Source organism: Scaptodrosophila lebanonensis, unplaced genomic scaffold (genome assembly GCF_003285725.1).
Source record: "Scaptodrosophila lebanonensis strain 11010-0011.00,11010-0021.00 unplaced genomic scaffold, SlebRS2 tig00000001-arrow-pilon, whole genome shotgun sequence".
Lineage (NCBI taxonomy): Eukaryota > Metazoa > Arthropoda > Insecta > Diptera > Drosophilidae > Scaptodrosophila > Scaptodrosophila lebanonensis.
In genome coordinates this window covers 17,429,903-17,455,225 of record NW_022060529.1, presented here as the reverse complement: position 1 = coordinate 17,455,225, position 25,323 = coordinate 17,429,903, and the positions used below count along the sequence as shown (strand labels likewise).

The 25,323-nt window shown below is 38.0% G+C and overlaps 1 protein-coding gene across 2 annotated transcripts; it reads right to left on the bottom strand.

Annotated features, from left to right (window-relative positions):
- Nucleotides 1-114: 114 nt before the first annotated feature.
- LOC115622630 (pikachurin) lies at nt 115-25,323 on the bottom strand. 2 transcript variants are annotated; one of them, XM_030516640.1, is made up of 16 exons: nt 24,769-25,323; nt 15,550-15,985; nt 10,124-10,240; nt 9,067-9,994; nt 8,888-9,000; nt 8,736-8,818; nt 7,018-7,281; nt 6,741-6,930; nt 6,541-6,677; nt 6,255-6,472; nt 6,118-6,193; nt 4,645-4,797; nt 2,984-4,539; nt 2,822-2,923; nt 1,462-1,565; nt 115-1,383 (listed from the first exon to the last, which is right to left on the bottom strand). In XM_030516640.1, exons 2-16 carry the CDS (start codon nt 15,719-15,721, stop codon nt 1,229-1,231), a joined length of 4,368 nt encoding a protein of 1,455 aa, XP_030372500.1. In that variant the 5' UTR covers nt 15,722-15,985; nt 24,769-25,323; the 3' UTR covers nt 115-1,228. The 2 variants fall into 2 exon arrangements, with proteins under 2 accessions (XP_030372500.1, XP_030372508.1); XM_030516648.1 differs by lacking the exon at nt 10,124-10,240.

Below are 25,323 nucleotides of genomic sequence, written 5' to 3'. Positions count from 1 at the left end.
TGTATATTTACGCATATGTATTTGTATGTATATATAACTACGTAGATGTTATCATTAAGCTACGAAATCATACTCATAAGATGAATATAAATGTTGTTACTTGCGTTTGTTTACAATTGTTTCAACAGGCTATTCAAATAAGTGTTGTTTCATTAAGTTTGTTAGCTTTAAAAATTTCGCTATGGGATTGTTAATTGCTTTCATTTTTAGCTAGTTTTTCCATGTAGTATAAATTGTTAAAAATCGCTCACACATACTCGTATTATAACTCTGGTTCAGCTTGTGTTCTGTGTATTTGTATGTGTTAGTGTGTAGTATTGTTTACGTATGTTCCTTTTACTGTTGAGTTTTTTATTTTTGTTTTGGTAATAATTCTGTTCGCTTAATAGTATATGTAAAAGTTTATATAGGCAGCAGGCATGCGTTTTTGCGTGCGCCAAACTTACAAGCTATGTATTATACGCTACACATTTATTAACTTACCGTTTAATACATATGTTTACTCTTCTTCTTTGTTCAATGCAGATCTTCCACGAAGTGCCAAATAGTAGAGATAGTATGTAGTTCAAGGTACAGCAATGCGAAAACGAAAGTGTGTTTGCATTTCGTGTGAGTATGTGTGTGTGTGTGTGTGTGTGTGTGTATTTGTAGCAAAGGTGTGAGTGTGTGTGTAAGTCACATAAATAGTACTGGCAGCTCTGTACGTAAAGCGTAATGTTCATTCAAATAAAGCGCTCAAGATTAGGTGGCCTTCAAATGCTCTACAAATAATTAATTAATGTGCACACACTTTCATACTTTTCTTAAAATTTTTCTCGCATTTCGTTTATGTTGTTGTTGTTGTGGTTGTTGCTATATAAATCTTTGCTAAAGTTACATATATAAACTATTCCATTCTGAAGTATTGACAGTCACAGGCTCTATTTGAAGCATGCCTTTTGTTATGTTTTTCGTTTTTCCCTTTTAATATATATTTGTGTTTTTAAATATATATCTATGTATGTATGCATTTGTATATAATCAAATATGTTGTATATAATATGTAGTATGTTTTTTTTTTTGGGTTTTTATGCTCTAGATTTAGTTTCGTTTTTCGTCATTTGTGTAAAAAAATTCTCTCTCATGTTAAAAGCGTCTTTGTACAAAAACAAACGAAAAGACATTGTATAATTAAACATAACATTTAAACTATTCGATATCAAAAGTCTTGAGGCGTAAGTGCAGCGTTTCATAGTAGGCCTGTCTCCACATTGTGTGCTGTTCCCAACGTATTGGGATCGAAGTTAAGCTTCATCTCTCCAGCCAGAACTATTTCGGATATGCAGCCAATAATACCGCTGAAATATTGCTGGTGTGTAAAATAGGCGACGTCCGGCATGCCACCTGAATTCGAAGCAATGAGATAAGACACAAAATGTTAGCTCTCCTAATAAACAATTCGAATACTGCCGCCATACTCACCAACATATAGACCGGTATCGGTGTTTAGTTGGCGCAGCTTGCCAGGCGTGCGTTGTGTGGACGTTTTTCTGCCATCTACCTCCAGATAGCCCTCCTGCGAATTTCTGTAATATTCACAAAATGTTGATTTATTAGTGCTTTTATTTTGTTCAGCTCTACTGTAGTGTTTTTGGGGTCGTTTCTTCTATTATGGTGTGAGTTATAAATGAGCCTTCGTATACCCCTTCACTTTCTTCCTCAACATCAATTAAGAATTGAAATGGCTAGCTAAATTTTAATATCTTGTTTCGGCGATAATGAAGTGGCGTTTATTGTAAATTGAAAGAGATAATTAAAGCTGGTGATATGGTTCAAGACGAAGTAGAGCTTCGTCCGACATTTAATCAGGGTCTCCTATTATGCCCCTCAAATAGTCTAGGTGAGAGAAAAGCAGGGAAAAAAATGAAGTTGTACAGATGAAAGGGGGATTTGAATTGAAAATATGAATTCTGCTAGAGACTGGTCGGACAAACTATCAGCAGTCGATTTTTATTGGGGTTAGGTGAGGACTCTCCTCTAATCAATCATTTACAGACTATCTAACCCACTCATTTAGTCGCACTACGAAGCCGAATCCTTCCTTTGTTTTCTCATTGACCATACTATTATAGCCTTATCGTTTTGAAATATAGTTTTAAGCTCCTTGGAGTTTTTCGCAAAATGTTTCCGAAAATTTAAACCCTAAATTTAAACCCTGGCATTGATTAAATGAATTTCCTATTTATAGATTGATTTTAGAAAATATTTCAGTTTTGTTCGTTCAACGAATATTTATTTCTTGTTTTAATGAAATATTCCAGATTTTTAAATGGAAAAGGAAAATGTATTTTATAGACACTATGTGATTTTAAAATAGGTTATTTTTGTATCAAAAACTTCTACATTTTAAAAGATATGCTATAGACAAGGTTGTAGTCGGGTGGTTTGGATGGATGACCGTGGAAAGCCTATTATAAAAATTTGAAAAATGCTTTCTAATAATAGAAAAGATACATATTTTTTGTATCAAAAACTTCTACATTTTAAAAGTTATGATATAGACATTTAGATATATGATATATGTAGTTGTAGTCTGGTGGTTTTTCATCACTCAGGGGTCGCAAATGGATGACCAAATGCAAAATAATTGCAAAATGCTTTCTAATTATAGATAAGATACATAGTATAGGAGGAACGAAGTGTTCTTGTAAGAGGTAGTGCGGATAATATAGCTACAGTGCAGACTAAGGTAGCATTTTGTAGCTGGTTATCTGGCTTTCTTCACCAACAATTACCCACACATCTATTCCAGTTCTCAACATTTGTGATGGAATGCACTTACCTAATCGCTCGCACCCGATGCCATAGCCCATCGCTGACCTTGGTGCCATTGAAGCGAATATCCACCTCCCCAGATCCCAAGTCGTAGCGGAAATGCAGATAGCTGTGAATAGAAAATAGTTTCAGCCATCGGAGACTTGAAAAAGGTTTTAAGGGCACTTACCCCTCCTCAATGCCCAAGGACAGGTAGTCATCGTCCTGTTCCGTTGTGCCCTGCCGGCCCGTCCACAGAATAACGCCATTCTGCGAATGCGTCTTGATGCGCAAATTCAAATCGATGTTGTAGCTGATGATTTGACTCATGGTGTCGGCATCGTTATAATGGAAATAGCTATCAGCTCCGGCAAAGCAGGCGCCAAAATTCTTACGCACGCCTGCAACCTGCGACTGATGCTCGGCGGACAAATCAAATTTCTTCAGCAGACTCCAGTCTGTGTGGGTCTGGGGCGTGGTGGCGGGCAGACGCACGACTCCCGGCAATGTCGTAGGCGGCTCTGGCAACTTGTGCATAGGTGTGAGCAATTCATCATCATCATCATCATCGTCATCGTCGTCATCATCATCATTGCCATCAGCATCATTGTCAACATCAACGTCCTCATAGCCTTTGTCCTCGGCTTTGTGCTCACTGCCCAGCTCTGCTCCATTGTTGTCGCTATAGTTGTAATCCGGCTCAATGGCGGTCCTTTCGTGCGAATGCGATTCGTGTGTGTTAGACATAATGCGCTTCATGTCCTGTGCCAGTTGCTTGCGTTGGTACTCCTCGGTGCCGTCGGAGGCATCGAACAGTGTCTCATCGAAGACAAAGGTATCTGCTTCGTCTGAGTCCGTTCGAGAGCTTTCGACTGCTGTGGCGACCCCTTGACTGGTTGCCATCGCATCTGCGTACTCCTGCTGCTGCAGGCTGGCGACCCAATCGTTGTTGTCGTCGAATGTGAGTATATCGCTATCCGGATTTGTCTGGAAACTTTCGTAGTGGGTGGGCAGACGACTTAGTTTGTGGGCGAAGGCGGCGTTCGGCTTCTGGTGATGCTCATGCTTGCTCACATGTTGTTTGTGATTGTGGTGTTGATGGTGTTGCTTCGACTGTCGTCTTTTTTTGTTGCTATTTTTGTTGTTGTTATTATTATTGTTGTCGTTGTTGTTGTTGCTGTTGCTGTCTGTACTTTGTTGCGGTGTACTGGTTGGCTTTCTTTGCATTTGCATGCCTGAATTCTCTTGTACGAAACGGAAAATGATATCATCCTCAATTTCCTCATTGCTTAGAGCGCCAGCTGTCGTTGTAGTGGTAGAAGTTGTTGTTGTTGGGGAAGGAGTTCTAGTTTGATTCCAAATAACAGGTGTTGGTTTATGAGAATTCTTGCGTTTCTTTGACTGCTTCTTGTGCGCCACCAATTTCTTCCTTTTCGTTTGTTCTGTCGTCGCAGCTCCATTGTGTTTGAATTCGAGTGCTTTGTCTTCGTTCTCGACATTGTCGGACAGGACATGGCCATTGTTTGGGGCCTTGTGCAACGCCGGCAACTCCTCGGGGGGCACTTCAGCGGCCTTATTGCAGCGCTCGTTGTATATGCTGCAGCGACACTCATAGCTCTCCATTTGTGGCACACACTCCGCCAGCGGCCCGCACGGACGTGCCACACATGCGTGCGGACAGTTTCCGATGTTGCTGCCGCCCAGCGCCTCGGCCACAATGCCCAAAGACCGACCATTGATGTCAATCTGAAAGTGTGTGTGTGTGTGTGGGTGAGTGAGGGAGTGTGTGAGTGGCTGTGTGCGCCTGTGTGTGCGGGTGCAGTGACCGCAAAATGGCAGAAATTAACTCACCCGCTGTATGCAGCCTACAAAGAACGGCTTGTACTTCAAGTCCAGCGGCAACTTGTCCACATGATTGACGCCACCCACAAAGAGATTGTGCCCAAGCGACAGATGCCAAAAGCCATTCGTGGATATGGTCATGACCTCCTGATGCTGATCAATCTATAAATATAATTAACAAATTATTAATTAACAAAGTGTACATTTCTTTTATTAAACTTAAATCTTGAGGTGCATTATAAAACGGATATTTAAAAAAATAACAACTAATAGTCATGGCTTCCCGCCTTAATATTTAATATTAAATATTACCCTTAAATTATAAATAATTTACAGATGACACTGGTATATCCGATGGCTATTACTTTGCTAAACCCCCAACGAATATGGAAAGCCTCTCCCTCCCTAATTCCAATTATTTTAAAAATGTCTTTCTTGAAAAAATAACAACTAATGGCATCCCGCCTTAATATTTAATATTACCCTGAAATTATAAATAATTTAGGGAGGGATACCAAATTCCAATTATTTTAAAAAGGTTTTTCTTAAGTCTAAAAAAAGATAAAAAATCATACTTTTTTATTTATTTATTAAGTGTTCCTATGCGATGTGAAATCGACATACAAACAGTAAGAACTGAATCATACTTATAAGTATGCTCAAATATCATAACATTTTTTCTTAGTTATGGGGGTGAAATAAATCTTTGCATTAAGAAAGGAAATTTAAATTTGACAAATGTATGTTGTTCGTCTTGGATACCAGTAACACAGAGTATAATGTTTCGATTTTAAAAGTATATGATCTTTAATTTCATGGCATTTTGATTGTAATAGAATTGAAATTGCAATATTTCCTACCACTTAGACTTGAGCCAAAAAAAAATATATATGAAACCTTAACACACTTTTGATTCTTAGCGCTTTTCAAACTCATTTTGTTTTCTTAGATAATAATAACAATTCAAAGAAAACATCAACTAATTCTTCAACTTGGACTCAGAACGTGCTTAACTTCGCTTTGATTCTTACTCAAAACTTCTAGTAAAAAGTCCACTAAATAGTGTTTGCCAAGCAAATACAAATTTTAATCGAATTAAGCTTCACAGATTGATATATTATTGATTTTTTTTTAAACGATTCCAGAACTTCTATAATTGACCAATCGTTTTTTCATTGCTTTGGACTAAAATTCTCAAGTGGCCTTTTTCCGCGGATATTTTAAGTTTGCATGTGAGCATATTACTTATTTATATACACTCTGCGAACTTTACTGATAGTCCAGTAATTAGTCGTAAAATTAGTCGCGAATATATGGATCTAATCAATAATTTATCATTGAAAGCATACCTTCTTGGTCTATCATAGACTTATCATGAATTCGATATTATACTTTATTGGTTGTCAGTACGGATTTATATAGCTATGCACTCTTATTCATAATGCACCCACAATTCGCAATTGCTTCCTCTTCTTAACTCACCTTGAGAACTGCCAGACGCGCCGTGCGAGATATCTTTATGTTGTGCCACTGACCCATGGTAAGCGCATATTCGCTGCTGCAAGTTCAAAACGGAGATGAGCGAAGGTTTTTTGGGTTTGGCGTATGGTTGGACTTACCGCACAACCGCTGGCCCACTGCCCAAGTCGAAGGCAAACTCTACGAAGCCATTGTGCAAATACAAGGCAATAAAATCACCGCGTTGCTCTGGACCCGAGTATAGTATCAGACCATCTGCTTGCTCCGGCTTTAGGATCACCTGCAACTCCAGCCAGATAAGGGCGCTGTCGCCCAGCGGTGCATAACGCAAAAAGGACGAGCCATTGAAGGCTGGCACCTACAGAGCACAAACAATAGGTGAGCATTATTTATTTTGTGGTTGAATTTAACAATTTAATATGCCACCTGAAGATCCATTCGTATCTCACATAGATCGCCGACAAAGCCAATGGGACATAAACAGACGGCGCCCTGATCTGAAGGCAAACACTTGCCACCGTGCTGGCAAGGATAGCGCACACACTTGTCCATAGAGCAGTCCTCTGCAAGGACAATGCAACTCATTGCAGCCTCATATTATTGAATCACAGAGGCGTACTACTTACGTATGTCGAAACCTTTGATTACATCGCCCAATGGATGCTCCGTGAATTTATAGTCGTGCTCGTTGGCCACAAAACGACGAATGCAGCCGGCAAAGCCCTCGCTGAGTGGCAATCTTTTGGCTAGCCCGGTTATATTACCCACGCCACCCAAGAAGACGGGCTCGCGGAAGGTAATGCGCGAAAATAGGCCCTGCAAGCAAGCAATGATAATGTTTAAATACAAGTATGTACGAGTGCAAACAACGCATAAACTTCACGCGAGGACATTTATACTCACGTTCGAACGTCCCTGCACCTTCGTGCCATGATTCAATACCAGCCAGGCATCCCAGCGATGTCGATAGACAATAACCGAGTTCCATTCATTGAGCATTATGGTCTCACGTGAACGGACACTGCCCACCCCAGAGCCACAGTCGAACCAGAACTCTACGAATCCTTTGTTCAACAGCAGGGCCATAAAGTCGCCAGTGAGGTCGTCACGTTCGCCGCTCAACAAAATTATGCCGTCAAACGATTCGGGCCGAAATTCCAACCGTAGCTGTAAAATGCAAAGCACAACATGCATTCAGGCGAAAAAGTGCAAATGTGTGGGTGAAATAAGTATCTGTGTGTGTGTGTGTTTCAGTGTGTGTGTGTGTGCAATTTTCTCGCCTAGTTCGATTCAGCCAAGTGGTGGCTTACATATATGCATTATCTCATTCACTTCACGAACGTTTCCCATTTTGTAGTTTAGTTCATTAGGTAACGATTTATAGTATGTGCATTTTGTCACATATGTTGAGAATCTAGAATGCACACTACTCGTATATGTGGGACAATGAAGGGATCTCTTCAGGGTTCGATTTATTTCTTTGAATCCTCAAAAACTTTCCTAAAACTCACTTAAACTTTTTGTAGAGATGAAAACTAATATTAATTAAAATTGTTTGTCTGTTATTCTAGCTAAAAAAAAATCATTACTGACAAAGTGCATTGTCATTTCGCCAAGAGTCTATTCAAGAAGATAAACTGCCGCATCTGTTGATCGGAAAACCCATATGTTGAGAATCTAGAATGCACACTACTCGTATATGTGGGACAATGAAGGGATCTCTTCAGGGTTCGATTTATTTCTTTGAATCCTCAAAAACTTTCCTAAAACTCACTTAAACTTCTTGTAGAGATGTAAACTAATATTAATTAAAATTGTTTGTCTGTTATTCTAGCTAAAAAAAAATCATTACTGACAAAGTGCATTGTCAAGAGTCTATTCAAGAAGATAAACTGCCGCATCTGTTGATCGGAAAACCCACAGATGATCGGCAAGCCCCTAAATCTCTACTCGTAAATCTGGCTGCTAGCTTTTTATCTCTCTCGACTATTTTGCCGTAAAGAGTTTTTTTTTTTTCAATAGTTCCGCTTTTAGTTCGGAATTATCTTATATTCCCCCTGAAGGGATCACTTTTTGTTTGAATTTCATTGACAAAAATCAGGGGTATAACTACTAAGTACAACACATACAAGGAAGAGTGTAAATTGTTCAGATCCCGAATACACGTTTATGAGCTCGACCGATATTCAAAGAGGTGTGACATATGCTTGGATTATTGCCTACCGATTAAGCTTCGCGACTCGGCGCATAATTAATGCCTACTAATAGGCTATGATCCTTAGAGATGCCGCACGTCCTACTAGGTTTGGAAAAATAAAAATCGCATATGTTGTTGAATGGTAGCTATGCTTCAAAAACTCTTTTAAGAACACCCCGATTCATTAAAGACTAGGCAATTTTTGTAAAAGTTGTAATGAGTTGTAAGGATCCGGAGGGGAGAGGACCCACCAGCAAATCAAAACCCCTAACTCTGCGCGATGACTCTCCTATTTTCTCATACATAAGACCCATCATTAAACAACGCGTTAACAAAAAATGGCCATCTAAAAACATATTTAAACTATGTACAAGTATTGCTCTACGGAAACCCCTCTAATCGAAGAGGGGCTTATAATATTTACCTGTACATGCTTGTAGGCGCCATGCAGGGCGGCAAAAGCCAACCAGGAGTGTTTGGCGAAGCGTGGCACGTGTGCCTTCATATCTATAAATGCGATGCGGTATTAAGCGGAAAGGGGGAAATCTATTGAAGAGGATCTATTGTGGGGCTTACCTTCGCTGCAGCCAATGCCCTCCTTGCCGAAAGGACACAGACAGCGCTGCGATGTGCTCTGCTCCAAGGCACAGATCCCTTCGGGGCCGCAGTCCAGATTGCACGGCATCGAGCTATTAAGTGGCGCATAAGTTAGTCGATATGTGGTTGTTGGGGTGCAACGGCTGGAAAATACACACCTGGTGCTGATGCCGCCAGTGACGTCATCGTTGCTGGTCGTTGTTTGTGCGTCTTGATAATTATTCGCTGATATGTTTTTTGCTTGGACTGATGTTGCGATATGCAAATTGTTGTTATTATTATCATTGTTGTTGTTGTTGTTGCTGTTGCTGTTTTTGTTGTTAGTATTGCTTGTCTGCTGATATGTATGCGTTTTGCTGTTACGCCTTAAATTTAATTGATTATTATTGACGTCGTCATAGATGGACATATCTGCCTTGTAGGTATAGTAATCGTCGACGTCGGCATATTCGGCGTCTACATCAGGATCGGCATTGACATCGGACTCGATGTTATTCTTACGTCTATATCCTGCTGCCTTTTGTGTGCCTTTTACTGTGGGCAGTATTGTGGTTGTTGTTGTCGTCGTTGTGGTTGTTGTGCTGCTGCTGCTGCTGCTTGTTGTTGTTGGTATTGCAGCAGCCACAATTTTGAAGTCAGGTACATGTTGCATGCTGCTGCTATTGTCCTGCTCCTGCTCCTGCTCCTGCTCCTGGTACTGCGCCTGCTCCTGCTCCTGTTCTCGCTCCAGCTCTAGAGCCTCATCGTCTGCATTGAAATTAATGCTCTCTGCTGATATGTAATAATCATTTGAATTGACTTTTTGTTGCTGTTGCTGTTGCTGTTGTTGCTGCTGCTCCTGGCCAGCACTATCATCCGCATAATCGTAACTATCAATGGACACACGCTCATTCATCGCCGCCATGGAGGCAGCCGCTTTGCGCTCCTTTGCCGCATCTGTGGCATAAATGCCAGACAACAATTTGTTATCGCGCTCACGCTCATTATCATTAGCCAACTTGGCGCTGAACGAGGCCCCCTTCTGATATAGAACATCCTCATCGGATTTGCCATGGGCCTCGTTGCCGCTGCTCGTCGAATTGATAACTGCAAGAAATAAAGGCAAAACAAAATCAATTGTGAAACCACGCGCCAATTTCCAGTTGCAGTTGCAGTTCCGCTTCAATTTCAATTAGAAATTAATAATTTTGTGGCTTATCGGTTTGAGTAACGCACCTTGACAGCTGTAACCGTTCTTATTGAGTTCATAGCCTTCGATGCAATCGCACTCGTACATTCCATCGTGGATCTCGTAGCAGAGCTGCTCGCAAGGACTGGTGTGCCCGCAATGGCCTGTGCGTCGGGGGCGGAGGTTGTGGAGGTGTTTAGGGAGTGCATGACATGATAAAGTAGCAAATTTTCAGTTAGTACAAAATGCCTGCCCATCTGTTCGTCTGTCCATCCGTCTGAATGGCTGGATAGTTCTGGGCGTGTGTTCGTTCCGTTTCATTTACATTGGGAGGGGCGAACCTTAAGTTAATAATTTGCACGCTTTTTCGGGCTGAGTGTGTGCGTGTGCGTGTGTGTGTGTGTGTTGGTTTGGGTGTGAGTTTGTGTTTGTGTGTGCGTGTGTCTATTTGCTTTGCGTGTTGCTGCTTTCTGGGTGTGACCGACGTGTCCGCAATAAATTCTAATGAGTCTTACTGACTTAGATACAGGCATACGATTGTAATTTACTGCTGCCGCCAGTCACATTTCATACTCCCACAAGGCACGAGCCACTTGCATACATTTATGCAAGGGTGTGTGGCCCACTAAATGGGCAAGTAACATATTCAAATGTGTCTTAAATGGCACCGAGCCTAACTAAAAGACACATTGCAACTGTTGAGTTAACCCACATTCATAGTTCCAATAAATATCTTAGGTCCATTTTGACTTAGGTTGTACCATTATATGCGACGCTAAGCTGCTTAAGCCTATAAGCAATCAATTGCCAAACTACAAGTATATGCCAGCACAAACAATATTTGCATTCCACGTCTGAACTACTTTAAAATAAAGTGAAAAAATGGCTCGTAAGCGATGAGCTTGTAAGTCATAATAACGAATGAAAAAGGACATGCCCCCGCCCCTTTCTTTTTTTCTAAATTAAGACACAATTTATCTCTAAACTAGCCCTAGTCAATGTTTTGATTGGCACAGCCATACGCCTTTCTAACTTGTTGAATTGTTGTTCTTCGTTTCAACCAGCAACATTTCATTGAGAGGTCACCAGAGCAAGAGACAGATCGTCCGTTCACTCAAAAGAAGACAAATATTTGGCCCATTTTTTTCCACCCTACATTAACTGTGGATACTACTTTTTGGCAACTGACAAATAATGTTAAATCGTGGACTTGAAAAACGTTTTAGTAAAAGTTTTTAAAAGAAATGAAAGCAATTCAATCCTATTTAGTATATTCAATATATTTATATATTTATTTCAACAACAAACAAAGCTATCAATGAAAAAAAAAACAACACAAAACAATAGAAATCTTAGAATAAATAAATTAAAGAATAAAACGCGTTTACAAACTAAAATAATATCCAATAATGAAACCGACTCGGTGGGAGGATTTTATTTGGCAAACGGCCAGCTATGCCCCGTCAGAGACTTTTTATAGACCTAACAAAAAATAGAGATGAAGAAAAAAAAACAGGCAACATTCAATCAAAAAACGTAAATGATAAAAGATTAAAATATGATAAAAAGCGTTATATAGATACATATATACAATATTTATTGAATATATATACTCGAAATAAATAAATGCTTAATAAACGATTGCTCTCTAAGCCGCTTAAAAAATGAGAATAACTGACCCGGTGGGGGGAAAGGTTTATTAACCAGTCCGGCTGTATATAGATAAATACAACATGCAATATTTATTTAATATAGATCGTTGAAATAAATAAATGTTTAAGCAATGATTGCTCTCCAAACTGCTTCATAACAAATTGATACAAAGTACGATATTCTCCAATTTACACATTTTTTGCTCAGAATGTTTTTTTTTTTTTAATAATAAATATTTTTAGTTTCCAGTAGAAATTGCAAATTCATAGATTTGAGAAAAAAAGAAAGACAGCTTTTATCGAGTGCTAACAGTATTCAATGGATTGCCATAGGCTTAGGAATGCTGTATTTTTATAACTATTTGTAAATAAATTGAAATTCAATTGAAATGCAAATTTTAAAAATGCAAATACAAAAAACAACGAAGCTTGGCATATCGAACGGTTGGACATGAACGCGTTCTCCTTTTTAATAACTGCAGTCAATTAAGTGGCTTTACTACCATATGAGCGCTATTTTCAATTACACATCCAGCGTTTCCGATTGCATGCATTTTTTTAATTAAAGTAAATGGCAGACAAAGTGCAATTCGAACTCTGCCATGGCCAAAAATAAACCCATTACTTGCCAAATTATTTAATACTGCCAGCTTCAATACCATAGGCTTGCTTTTATTTTCAGTTTTCTCTCAAATTTTACCAGTTAGCTGACACAAAAATAAGGCCAAGAAATCGTGCCACAATGCACAATAAAGTGGCTGCCTGCATTAAGGCCGTACGCTTAGCAAAGCAAAGAAACATTACGCATACGACAAGTGTACGGTGTACAAGTGTGCCTTTTAACGACACACACTTACGTCATTTTTCACAACGGTCCATTTACATGCGAGCCGTGTTCATTGTAATAAAATATAACACACATTGGTTTCGGCGCAGTCGTGCTGAGCATTAAAGGTATAAACTTGGGCTCCCAACTAAGCACACATACTAACACCCACCCACGCCCCCACCCACCGAAACATACTTAAATATCTCATTTCTACACTAGGGAAAAATTCTATTACAATTTACCAAATCTATGCCTCATGATGTTAATAAAACACAATTCTAAAATATTCAAAAGAAGGCAGTTCTTTTCAAAAGACTGTACCAGAAGCTTTAAAAAAATAATTTAGCGAATGCTCTAAAGTTTCTTAATACACTTATTGAAATGAAAAGTATTTTAGGGGAAAAATTTAGTACTAATTGTCAATTCGTATAGATGTGATGTTAGTCTAGCTATTAAAAAGAAACTGCTGCTAAAATCTAATTACAAGTATATACCGAGTGCTAAAAAATTGCACAATATTCGAACACAAAATAAACTGTAAATTCTTCTCCACTCCTTGGGTTTGAAATCATTTAGTAACAAAATATTATTGACACTGTTTAACAAAGCACTACCGTTATTAAGTAATTTTTCAAAATGGCCTTTTAATCAATACAAGTATATTTAATATATTTCTTGCAGAATAATGTTTTAGACATGTACACCAAATTGGGATAAATAGTAAGTATGAACTTAAACACACCTGCCAAGAAATAGATCGAAAAATAACCAACGTAAGTTCCTCCAAAAATTAACAATTCGGAGCAGAAAAATGCAATTCTATATAAAGTTAATTTAAATGCCCTTTGCTTAATAATTGTTTTGTTTTGCACATATTCGGTCATAAAATACAAAAAATTGTTCTACTTAAATACAAAGTAGTATTATTGCCATATCTGCTGTGCATAAAAATCGATATCAGTGCGAGCCCCTAACTTGAACTGATTTGCAAAACTTATTTCATGAAATTTATTTATTCATGCGAAAATTTTGTTAAATGTTACATTGGTATGAGGGCTTGCAGTGTTGTTATTAAATTGCTTCCAATGGTTTTTCTTAGTGTTTTTTAATTTACTCACAGTTCTCGTTTGCAATTTACTCGCATTGCGTAATTGGAACCATTTTTTCATCATTGACTTTTGTGTAAACCATTTAAATCACTATCGCAACCGAAAATATAGATTTTCTGCTCATTTCTATCGCTTTTTTTATACTAAAAACATTTAATTGCCCAACAATAATGCTATCAGATGAAAAATAGTGTGAGTAAACATGTAGTTAAGTATGTATGAATGTACAAGTATTGCTGATATATCTTATATTTTGGGGGTAAACCATTCCGCACACTAATCGGTGATTTTGATGTGAATCTATTCACCTGTTGCTGATTTAAGCACTGCAAATTATTTACCTACATTAATCTCGTATATCTTTGATTTTGATGAGTTTAATGTAAAAATAGAATCAAAGCTACAACACTACCTTTAAAGTCTGCCCCTAGGGCTTGCTGATTTAAGCACTGTAAATTATTTACCTACATTTATCTCGTATATCTTTGAATTTGATGAATTTAATATAAAAATAGAATCAAAGCTACAACACTACCTTTAAACTCTGCCCCTAGGGCTGTTTTGTTTTTACAATTGTTTTGTTGTGCTGCTCACATTGGAGGTACTGTAAAGCGCAGTCTGGGATCGACAAAATTCAAATCAATTTCTAAACAGCAATCAGGAATGCCCCATCTAACTAAATTACTAAATGATGATGGCTTTGCTTTCAATAAGGTGTCATTAAATTGCTTCTCAGTGATTTTTCGCCATTGCCTAATTTGTTTATTTGTGGCCCATTGTCTTTGTGTTTATTTAATTGTTTTTTATGGAAAAAAAGTCAATATGTCTTTTGCACTGAAATTGCAGTTGACAATGGTAATTTTATTAGCGCATAATGGTAAAATAAAAATGCTTTCAGTTGAAAAATGATGTGCATGTTTTTTTTACTTTAAGTATGGGGGGATTTAAGTGTTATAGCTTTTCTTGATTCAATTAATTAAATACATACCCTTTTACAAAACATTCATTTGCTGCCTTGTAGGTTTGTTTGAAAGGATACTTTCTAATAGCTTAGTTTAAATATTTTGCTCGGTGTAATTCTACAATATATGGCTGCTCTGCTTGATTAAACAAGTGCGGTGCGTTTAAAGTGCGAAGTGGGGCTGCCTCTTGGACAGCGTCAACACCAACTGCACATTGTGCACATTTGCATACGTGGGAACACACACACACACACACATACACACACTTAAATGTACAAGTAGTACAATGACACACAAACACACGTACAGAAATCGTGCATGTCCCTGACGGAACGAGCGGGTTGTGTGCATTGAAAATTCAAATTGAAATTGAAAAATCGCATATTGCATGCAATTGAAATCGAAGTGTCAGCAGCACACATCAACTGCAGAGACACGGAACAGCAGCAACACCCAGCCAGCCCTGGAAGAGGACTGACTGCAGACCAGTCATAGGACGAAAAGGCTGAACATTTGACAAAAACATTGCATAACGTCGTGATTTACATAGAAGCCTACGTGCCATACCTGCGACATATTTGCGTACATACTTACATATATATGTTTGTATGGGTGCGATTTATGTGGGTGTGTGTGCGTGTGCTGTTGTGTGTATCGTGTGTGTGTGTCATCGACAGCACACACATTGGCTGGCATAATTAAGACACTCATTAGTGTCTGAACCGAGCACATTTGAAGAGTCTTCATGTGTTCGTGTATACGTGTCTGATGTCCTTCACAATGGACATTTATTGACATGTCATGGTTAAATTTGCAAATATTCCAAATTAAATGACAATTTTGCACAATTATGTGCCCAGCACTTGCCCGCCCGCCCCCCGCCCTTCTGTAACGGAGCTCAAATATCAAACGCATACGCACCTTGAAAGGCAGCCTCCATGTTGATGTCCGTGTCGGCGCTGCTGGCTATTGCCAACAATAGGGCCAGAAATGTGAGTGCAGGCAGCCATCGGTGCTGATGCTGATGGAGGTTCTGATGCTGATGATACTGATGATGCCGATGCTGATGATGAAGATGCTTTGTAGTCCACATTTTTAGCCAGCCCAAAAAGGTGATGGGTGCAATGGGTCGAATGGATAATTCGCAGCACAAACGTGTTGCCTGCAGCCTCGTTTGTGGTCCTGTTGTTTTTAGCTCTCTTTCTGATGATTTTCAACGTTTCAGTGTAGGCTCTGATGTTGTTGTTTCTGCTCTCGATCACCGGCCCTTTCACACGACTTTGGCCACAAGCCAGTTTCCAGACATGAGGCGAGCATGCGACTGCGGCTACTGCTGGCCGAGCGGTCGATGTTCCAACTGCAAATGCAAAGCAAAGGGACAAAAGGGCACACACACACCCAATTAGTCTTCGATTGTGCAACGCTGCACGGTTTTGTTTGTAGCCAAATTTACATTCACGCAGCAAATCAAGTGGCCATTATAATAACCACAAATTGCTGAACACGCAATGCCATGATTCATGCCAAGCCAGTCGCTCCTGGCTAACAGTTACCAAGTAAAATCAATAAAGCGTCATGGTAACGCTGCTCAATGCGTACCACAACAAACAGGGAGCAGGAACACCGCCCCCACCCACCCATGTCTCTGCAGAAAAAATACATGATGAATTCCACTCCCTTTTTTTCAGTCCTACCTTAAGGTGGGAGTTTTCGCGAAGTAATTATCAGTCAATACGCCAATCCCCTCCCCAAACAAACATACTGCACACGTAAACGCAATACTTTACCGAAAAGTATTTTAACACAATTTACGAGTAAGTTTGTTTGGCATAGCATTTCAGAAATAAATCAAAAGTGTAATTTATCCACTGTAGTTAAAGAGTAACTAAGCATACCGGAAGTCGTAGAATTCGATAAGAGTTTGTAACGATTTTTGTCGAACGTATGTGTTCAGGGCATGCTCAGACTAGCATGCATACTAAGTAGGTTTTAGTACCATCTGATATATTTGTTATACCGTAGCAAGCAGATACATTTTGATAGAGTTGTATACCCTGTACCCAAAGGGTAAAAGGGTATACAACTTAGTTTTGTGCGAATATACGTAACACACAGAAGGAGGCGTGGCAGACTCCACAAATATATATATTCTTGATCAGTATAACAAGACGAGTCGATATAGCCTTGTTCGACTATTCGTCCGTCTGTCTATATAAACGCTAGGATATCAGGAAGTATAAGACAAACCATAAACTTGGTATCCAGATTCTCCTATGGATGAAGGGATGGACAAACTTGTGTTTTTTTTTCCGATGCACCCCCACTACCCCGCTATTTGCGATTTTCCATAGATCTTGTAATTCTTGTTTATAGACAAGCCTCCACCTTTACTGTCGTTAGCTGAGGTTCTATGGTTCCAAAGATGTTGAATTACAAACAGACAAACGCATGGACAGAACTTATGTTTTAAAGCAATTATACAAGTATATACTTGTAGTACATATAGTCATCCTCATTCAATATATACATTTTTATTTATTATTAATATAAGTTTCTTCAGCTGTCAATTCAGTTTATTTTCCGAAATGCTTTTAAATAATTGAAGTGCTAACTACAAAACGAGGACAGCTACTGGCGAAACGGCACGCTTTGCATTGTTTTTTAGAAATATGTAGAAATAAAATGGGATCTCATGTAAATCACAAGAAAATAAGCAAAACTAAAATAAAACTGAACCCAATCCCTACTGTTCTGTTTCCTTTGACCACCGCAGTTCTTAGAATTGTTCCCAATACAATTAGGGGCTCTGATTAGGGCTTCCTAGAATCAATCTTGAAATTTGACATTTTTATTGACAAAACAAATTTCTCTGAATTTTGTGCCTCTGTTGCCGTTATAAGCAGTATAAAGAAGGTAAAGTTGCGACGAAATATGTGTGTAACCGCTGTCCATGTTCTGCCTCACCCGGCAGCTACTCTGGCTATTGTTTCTGTTGTCCAAGCTCGTTGTGTAAACTTACTCACACACATAAATATAACCGTCTAATGCAATCGTGTATGCACATATTTAAGTTTTCATATTTGTACTTTTTTTGTGAGAACTCTCAGAACCTGATGCTGACATTCAGAGTTTTTGTATATTATATGCAAATGAACTGACATAAAGAGATATTTGATTATATTTGTATACATCACTCTTCGAATTAATTAATTTTCTTTCAAACGAGTTATATTTAATTATTTAGCATTTGATTTGGTAAATCATCAAATTTATAGACAATTCCCAAAATGACAGTTTCTAAAGCTTTCTGTGCTGTTGGATGTGGTGTGGAGATAAATGTGGCTTTATCAAAAGAAGTCCTCGCGCAGCGCTCTTCATTTACTTCAATTTGGTGCAGTTGGTTGGCGTGTCGAGCTTGACTGCAGCGCAAATTGAAATGTCAAATGTTTAAGTCGAGAGTTAGTTTTTCGAAAATGAAATATAAAAAAAAGCATGCAAGTGCAAATGCTGTTAAAGTTGGTCACAACGACACAAATACAAATACGAATCCACACACGTACAGAGGCTCATATGTAGCGTGTAGAAATGTCGCACTTAACCCGTGCTCAAAAAACCTGTGCTCAAATATATGTAGCATACTTACTGGGGCAAACATCGCTGCGTCATGAAATCGTAGCTCATTGCTTGCTGTTGCCGTCGTTGTATTTGTTGTTGGTGTCGTTTCATGCGACGACATACGTGAGTGTGTGGTTGGGTATATAAATATATATATATATATATATGCTTTCTGCTTTATTTTTATTGTAGTATTTGTATGCTTGCGCTTAAAATCGCGTTACACACACACACACTCACACACACATAAGTGCACACAAGCAGGCAAACACACGACAGCAATATTCGCGCACTGCCTTTCCTTCATATGTATGTATATATGTGTGTGTGTGTGTGTGTATGTATGTATGTCGCACATACCACTTGTTTGTGTGTGCGTTACTGTGCGTGCAAAACTTTTATAAGTTCGCGTGCAGCAATAGGCTAAAAAAAATACCATTCGTACTGTCTCGAGTTTGAGGCCGCTTGCGCGTCTCGACCAAATGTTGCCGTATTCATTTATATCGATTTTTCCACCTTGGCCATTTGCACTGAGGCTTAACTCAAACACACAAACACACACACACACACATACATACATACATACGTTGGCACTCCACTATGCTGCCGTATTTTGTGCGTTTGTGTTCGCTTTCTCTCATCTGCTTGGGTTTTTTTCTTTCTTCTTTTGCTTTTGCATTTTTATTGCGTTTTTAATGGCATTTCTTTCCGATACGACGCCTCTGAATGGCTGTAGCATGTTGAAGGCTGTCGCATAGACGAAGGCAGCCGTAGCTTCAATGTATGCAGCAGGCATATTTGAGTCCAAAAACTGCATACGTTTAACCATGATAATGGCGTTGCTGGCCATGCACATTGTGGCCATTGAAACTCATTATTCAGGTAAGCGCAAAAACGTGCGTTCACGTTTGTATTTAGCACCAAAAGTTTGCCCATTTTCGAATAGTGCTACAAAAATATTCGGTATCAACTAATTAGAGCATATTAGAAGCCGAAAACTATCAAAAAAAAATGAGTGTAGAATCTTAATTAATGGCCTTCGTGCTGGCCGAAAGTCGATCAGAGTAATTACACAGTTAATGGGAGAAATTAGCGATGAGTGGCAGTGATTTAATTAGACAATTAAGTTAAATAAATGCTTTAAAACTTTTCCACTATCAACAAAATTGCGTTGCCAAAACGTAGGGTAGTATTCCTTGTTTTTTTTTTACTACTAAATGTGTTTTTTCTGCATCCCGTTGGCAGCTACTCGCTTTGATGGGCTGCTTGTGGCTTGCGGTTTTGGGGTCGAACGAAATTGCACACTTCATAGCACGTTGTGCATATTTTATGGCTGCGACATTTTGCATGGAAGGCTGGCTGCTCGTTGATACTTATGTACAACTATAGCAGGGTATAAGCCACGTGCTGGCAGCAACTTATGGCCATTGATTGATGCCTTGAAGGCAGCATGAGTATCGGGATACTCAGACATGTTGTTGTTTCAGACACAATAGACGTCTTAGTTCTGCATAATGCTATTACGTATACGCAACGTATGCAAACAACATTTTGCGAAATAATGCGTTGAAGAACTATACACAAATTACGCAAGGGCAGAATACTATCGTATGTTTCTATTTACAGATCTGTTAAAAAATGTTTACTTAATCATTTAAAGAAACTAAAATGTATATATATACTTGTATTTCAATGTCAATACAAAGGGTGGGGCATATTTTGAACTGAACTCATTAAAAGTGAAGGGCAATCTCATTTATATAAGTGTCAGCTGGGTCTTTCCAGCTAATTGACGTTTATTATTCCAGCGAAAGCTTTTTTAAATTAAGTTAAACGTTTCAAGAATTAATAGAACAGTAAAAGCTTATTTGCACTTGTATCTAAACACTTTCCTTTAACAAAGAAACTTTCAGTAGACTTGAACAAGACATACCCACAAATGCATGAAAGTTGTAAGTTTTTAAGACCAGTGGTTAGACAGGCAAATAATTATAGGCATTTAAACAATAACATTTTTAGACGAAACTTCCGAAGTGTCAGAAGAAATTTATGTCGAGATCTGTTGGTGGAATTGTTAGAGCAAGGACAAAAGATAAACTGTTTATAAGTGTGGCTATCTTTATACAAATATGCTTTGATTAAACGGCAACTACTAGACATATCTAATTCTAAATGGACGTTCACGCGATACTCTTAACTAAAGTTACAATCAGACAAAATAATTAGCCAACAAATTCCGGTCCAGTTTTAGAAGCGAGCTTTATTGAATAATTACTCACGTTTAAAATAAACTGAAATGAAAACCCTTCGTAGGATTGAACAATTTCTAACAAACAAAAAAATAATTTTATTATGCATGCTAGAGCAGTATACGTGACAAAAATTGCAGTCACAATCACGCAGGCTAACAACAAAAATTGTTTGTCATTTTTGATTTCTGTAGCATTTAACAATTGTGTACGTTCTAAAATAATAATAAAAAAAACTTTTTGATAATTTTTAGGCATTATACATATATAAATATAAATATGTATTATTATACCTGAAAATTATTTTGTTTAAAAAAATTATTATTAAAGCTGCTTTAGCTTTTTAAATCTTTTTGAGCTTTCAATACTTATAGTTAAAAAAAAAGAAGTATTTATTTAAAAATAAAAATAAAACAATAATCAAAAGTATCTTTAAATTGATGGGAACAAGGTTTGCAATTTTGTTTGCTCTCAATAGTGATGTTTGCTTTTTTAAAACTTGAATGCATTATTATACCCCGAAGCCGTAGGTAGAACGAAACATCTTCCCATTAAGTATATATATATTCTTCATCAGCATGAGGAGAAAAATCGATCTAAACATATCCGTCCGTTTGTCTGGATGAACGCCTGCATTTCGAAAACAGCTGAGCACACATTGACCAAACTTGGTATGTAGACTCTCCTAGGATACTCGAGCTTATGTTATTTTTTTAATTTCTCCCGCTACAGAATTTCGTCAATACTGTCAACATTTCCAAAGCTTCATAAAATAAACTTTCTACACGTAACAAATGATTACTCCACTCCTCAATCTTCGAGATATTGCGTACATCTGTAAAGTCGTGAAAGTCACAAATTTCACGATTTGTTTTTGCCTAACATCATGATCATGCACGCCATCACGCACAGCTCTAATGCATGGCATATTAACTCTAGTATGCTTTTACCAAAAAAGATTAGCTCGATAACTGCCATGCACAAATACAAGTACGCATCAATTGAAAAACATCTACAGATTAAGTATTTATGCATGCATCGTATATGCACATACACATTACAGCACATGTATACTTATGGATGTAGTTGTTAAATTGAGTCAAACCCTGATAGGCAAAGTACTCTTTATTATTTATGAGTATATACTTTAACTAAAATAAATTATTGATTTCACAAATACATGCCTGCCACACAGACAATCGTTGCAAGGCCAAAACTAGTGCCGCAGTAGCAATTATATATGTATATATACTTGTGTACACATACATAGATACATCCTATATACAAGTATATGTATGTTCAAGATCTGATGTCACGCAAAACTCTGTACACAAAGCCAATAATGCGAGAAACAGAAGAAATTCAAAAAAAAAAAAAAAATAAATAAATAAATAAAGAGTAAAGAAAAAGTCAATGGGAAAAATAGAAAAGTTCTAAAAACAAAAAACCCTACAACAATAAATGCTTTGTCAGTAGCAGTAACTACAAAAACAACAACAATAACCACAAGAACAGTCATCTAGTGAAAACAGAAGTACAAAGAAAAATCGTTAAAGCGGCAATAAATTGTGTTTTTATAAGGTAAATAGAGCAAACCCATGGCGGGCCAATTGGAGGCATACCACAAAATACACAAACGAACCAAACAGCCCGCCACACTCATGACAGACTTACTGACCCAACACGAATGACATATACGCACACAAACACACACCCGTCCTTACGCACACACACACACACACAGAGAGAGAGAGAGAGACATGGCCACATCAATGAATGTGTGACCGTCTCCACATTGTACAGACCAGACGACAGAATGGGATGGGATCAGGACTGAATCTGACTTAAAAGGCATAAAACTTTGTTACTTGTCCCCATATTATTACATCTTTTTTCTTTTCGCGCGCATTCTTCTATTACTTATATAGTATAGTACAGTGTATATTTTTTTCCCCGTATGGGCGAATGCTCTTTGACTTATGACTGCCCAGGCAATTGGCGTTGATTTCTAGACATGCCGATAGTACCCAAAAGACACGCACACCCACAGATACTCATAAATACAGAGGGATATGCGTCTGTTGGCTTCTTAGCTAAAAGTCACATGTATTTGGGCCTAATTTATGGCAAATTCGCAGGTGCAGGTGCGCATATTACTTGTCTTTCTTGTCAAAGCGTGCTCTCTTCTACATACATACATGTACATACATATGTATGTACGCGTATGTACATACATATGTGCATGAATACTTGTATATTTTTCCACACGTATGTATGTGTTTCGCACAACAAAGCAAACAGTAAAAACGTTGGCAAAGCAATTTCGCAGGACTAAAACAAAAGCACCAACTCACACACACACACACACACACACACACACTCAGAAACTCACTTGCAAATACATAAAAACATCAGGCACGCGTACAGTAGCTGCCCCAAAAATGTGACGCCTCCTTGTGGGCTGTTATGTAAGTGTGTATGTGCGTGTACGTGTGGGTGTGGGTGTAGACATGTGGTTGCTGCGCTGTGTTGTGCGGCTACTGCCACAGCACACTGGTCTGGGCCAAAACAAAATTTAATTGCTTTAACGCCAATTAAAATTACAAATTGCGAAATAACTAATCTTATCGACTTTTAGCCAATTTTCAATATTTCAATTATGAAGTTTTGTCAGTTTTATGATGAAATTCTTCTATTCCGTACTATATTAATCAAATATAGGCATAGTTTTAGTGCTTTTAAAGGTAGAAAATATAGATATTGCGAAGCTAACGAACTCGCTCTAACTAATGTTAGATCCCTACCAAAGAGTCTACTGAATCAAATGTTCATTTAATAAATCGAAATAACAATTTAAAATGCGATAATCTTCGCCTAATTGTTTCTACATGAATTGCATATTTTTAATAAATATTATTTTAGTTTTAGTTTTCATATTTCATACTTTCAGTGTTTACTGTCTTTAGCTTCTGTAGCACCAAATATTCGGGTCTTAGGCATAACTATTTGTTGCAATAGTAAAATTTAAAAACATAAGCTCTGAGGATATAGTCATACGTATTTCTTGTTTAAGTATTCTGTCCTCATTCCGAGCACTCTAAATATTATTCTGCTATAGACTAATTCATGGTAAAAATAAATATTTTCTCCTGGATCTTGAGATCATAATTGCATAATTGTTAGAAGGTTATGATGAATCAAATCTGCCAATGTTTTTTTCTCCGGATATTATAAATACAAACACCTCATGAAATACTGAAGAATTTTGGAATGCGGAGAGCTCCAGGACTAGTCTAGCATAGCGGGCATGCCATGTTATTTGTTATTGTTTTATTTGATTTAATCCTATATGATCAGACAGGAAAATTATGTTGATACAATTGTGTCTTATTTACGAGTTGCATTTGAAAAGTGAACCAGAGAATTTATATTTATTTTAATTGAAGTAATTTTATATTCTTGACATTACTTTTTGTTAAGCAAACCATTAGTTACCAAGTATCTGACGCTGAAATATTGACTCTAAAGAACTAAGTTAATTATATTATAATAATATTATTATAGTCCACTTTCATCTCAAACTTAAGCTATCGATGTATGTATATGCATATATAGGAACGAGCAAATTGTTTATTACGCATATCTAAACAATAAATTCTCTATAGTTTCAAGACCAGTGTGCGTGGGTTTGTGGGCGCGCTTTTGAGTTGAGCGTGAAGGCAGCAAAAGGAGCGACATTATTTCAAAGACTTTTGACTGGCTGCAAAGTGAATGTACTTTGCACAATGCTTAGAGGCCTATATAATAATATTCACACACACACACACACACACAAACGCATTTACTCATATAGAGTAGTAGCTGGCAGTTAAGGGCATTTCTTTCAAGTTTAAAGTCTACGACATACATTAGTAGCATGTATTTCACGTATTTCAGCTTTTAGTCAACTTTTGAGTCAATTTCATTTTAGTTTGACCCAAAAATTAGCCACAATAAATAAAAGGAACGCATATACTATTGTATGTACAACGAAACAAAGTAGATATAAAACTTGTATCGTAGGCTCTGAGCCACTTAAGTTCTCTGCGAGTCACTTCAAATGCTTGCCCACATAAATTTCCATTATTTCATTTCATTTTGCACAGTTGGGCCAAACAAAAAGTACATCCAACAACTAAAGAGCTCACTAACAAGCGTTGCCGTTCTTGCCGCTGTTGTTGTTGTTGCCGTTGTTGCCGTTGTTGTTGCTATTATTGTTGCTTTTAACATTACTCACTGATGCTTTTGGCCTGGCCGCGTCCTCGTTGACGTCTTTCTTCGTCCTCGATGTAGTCGTCGTTGTCGGCGTCGTCGCCGTCGCCGCCGTTGTCCTCGTTGATTTCTGCTCCTTCAGCTTTCTTGTTCAGCGACTTTGGTGGTATTTACACACACATTTGTTGGTCGGTGACTTTCACATTGCAGACCACGACCACTCGTCCATAACTTTATATATCGCTATGGAAATTCGTTCAACACTTCTCATACTTTTCACACATAATTGCAGCAATTTACGTATTTTATTTTATTTTATTTCTTCTCTCTTGCTACTTATTACTTATTTTTGTTTAGTTTTGCTTTTCCATTTGCGTGAAAAAGTTGCTTATTCATATACCCGCGTTTGTGTCTGCGTTCACTTATGCGTTTGAGTGTGTCTGTGCTTGTGTGTGTACATGTATATAAGTGTGCTTGTGTGTAAATGTATATGTAATATTTTGGTTGTATCCTGCGAAAGGATTTCTGTGGCTCGACGCCGTTGTATTTGCGTGGGAGCGTAACGTTTTTACACTCTAAT

Coding starts and splice junctions, on each gene's coding strand:
- LOC115622630 (XM_030516640.1), bottom strand. CDS start 15,721: ATGTGGACTACAAAGCATCTTCATCATCAGCATCGGCATCATCAGTAT. Junction 6,473..6,540: donor AGATACGAATGGATCTTCAG/GTGGCATATTAA, acceptor TGTGCTCTGTAG/GTGCCAGCCTTCAATGGCTC. Junction 4,798..6,117: donor CGCGTCTGGCAGTTCTCAAG/GTGAGTTAAGAA, acceptor TTATATTTATAG/ATTGATCAGCATCAGGAGGT.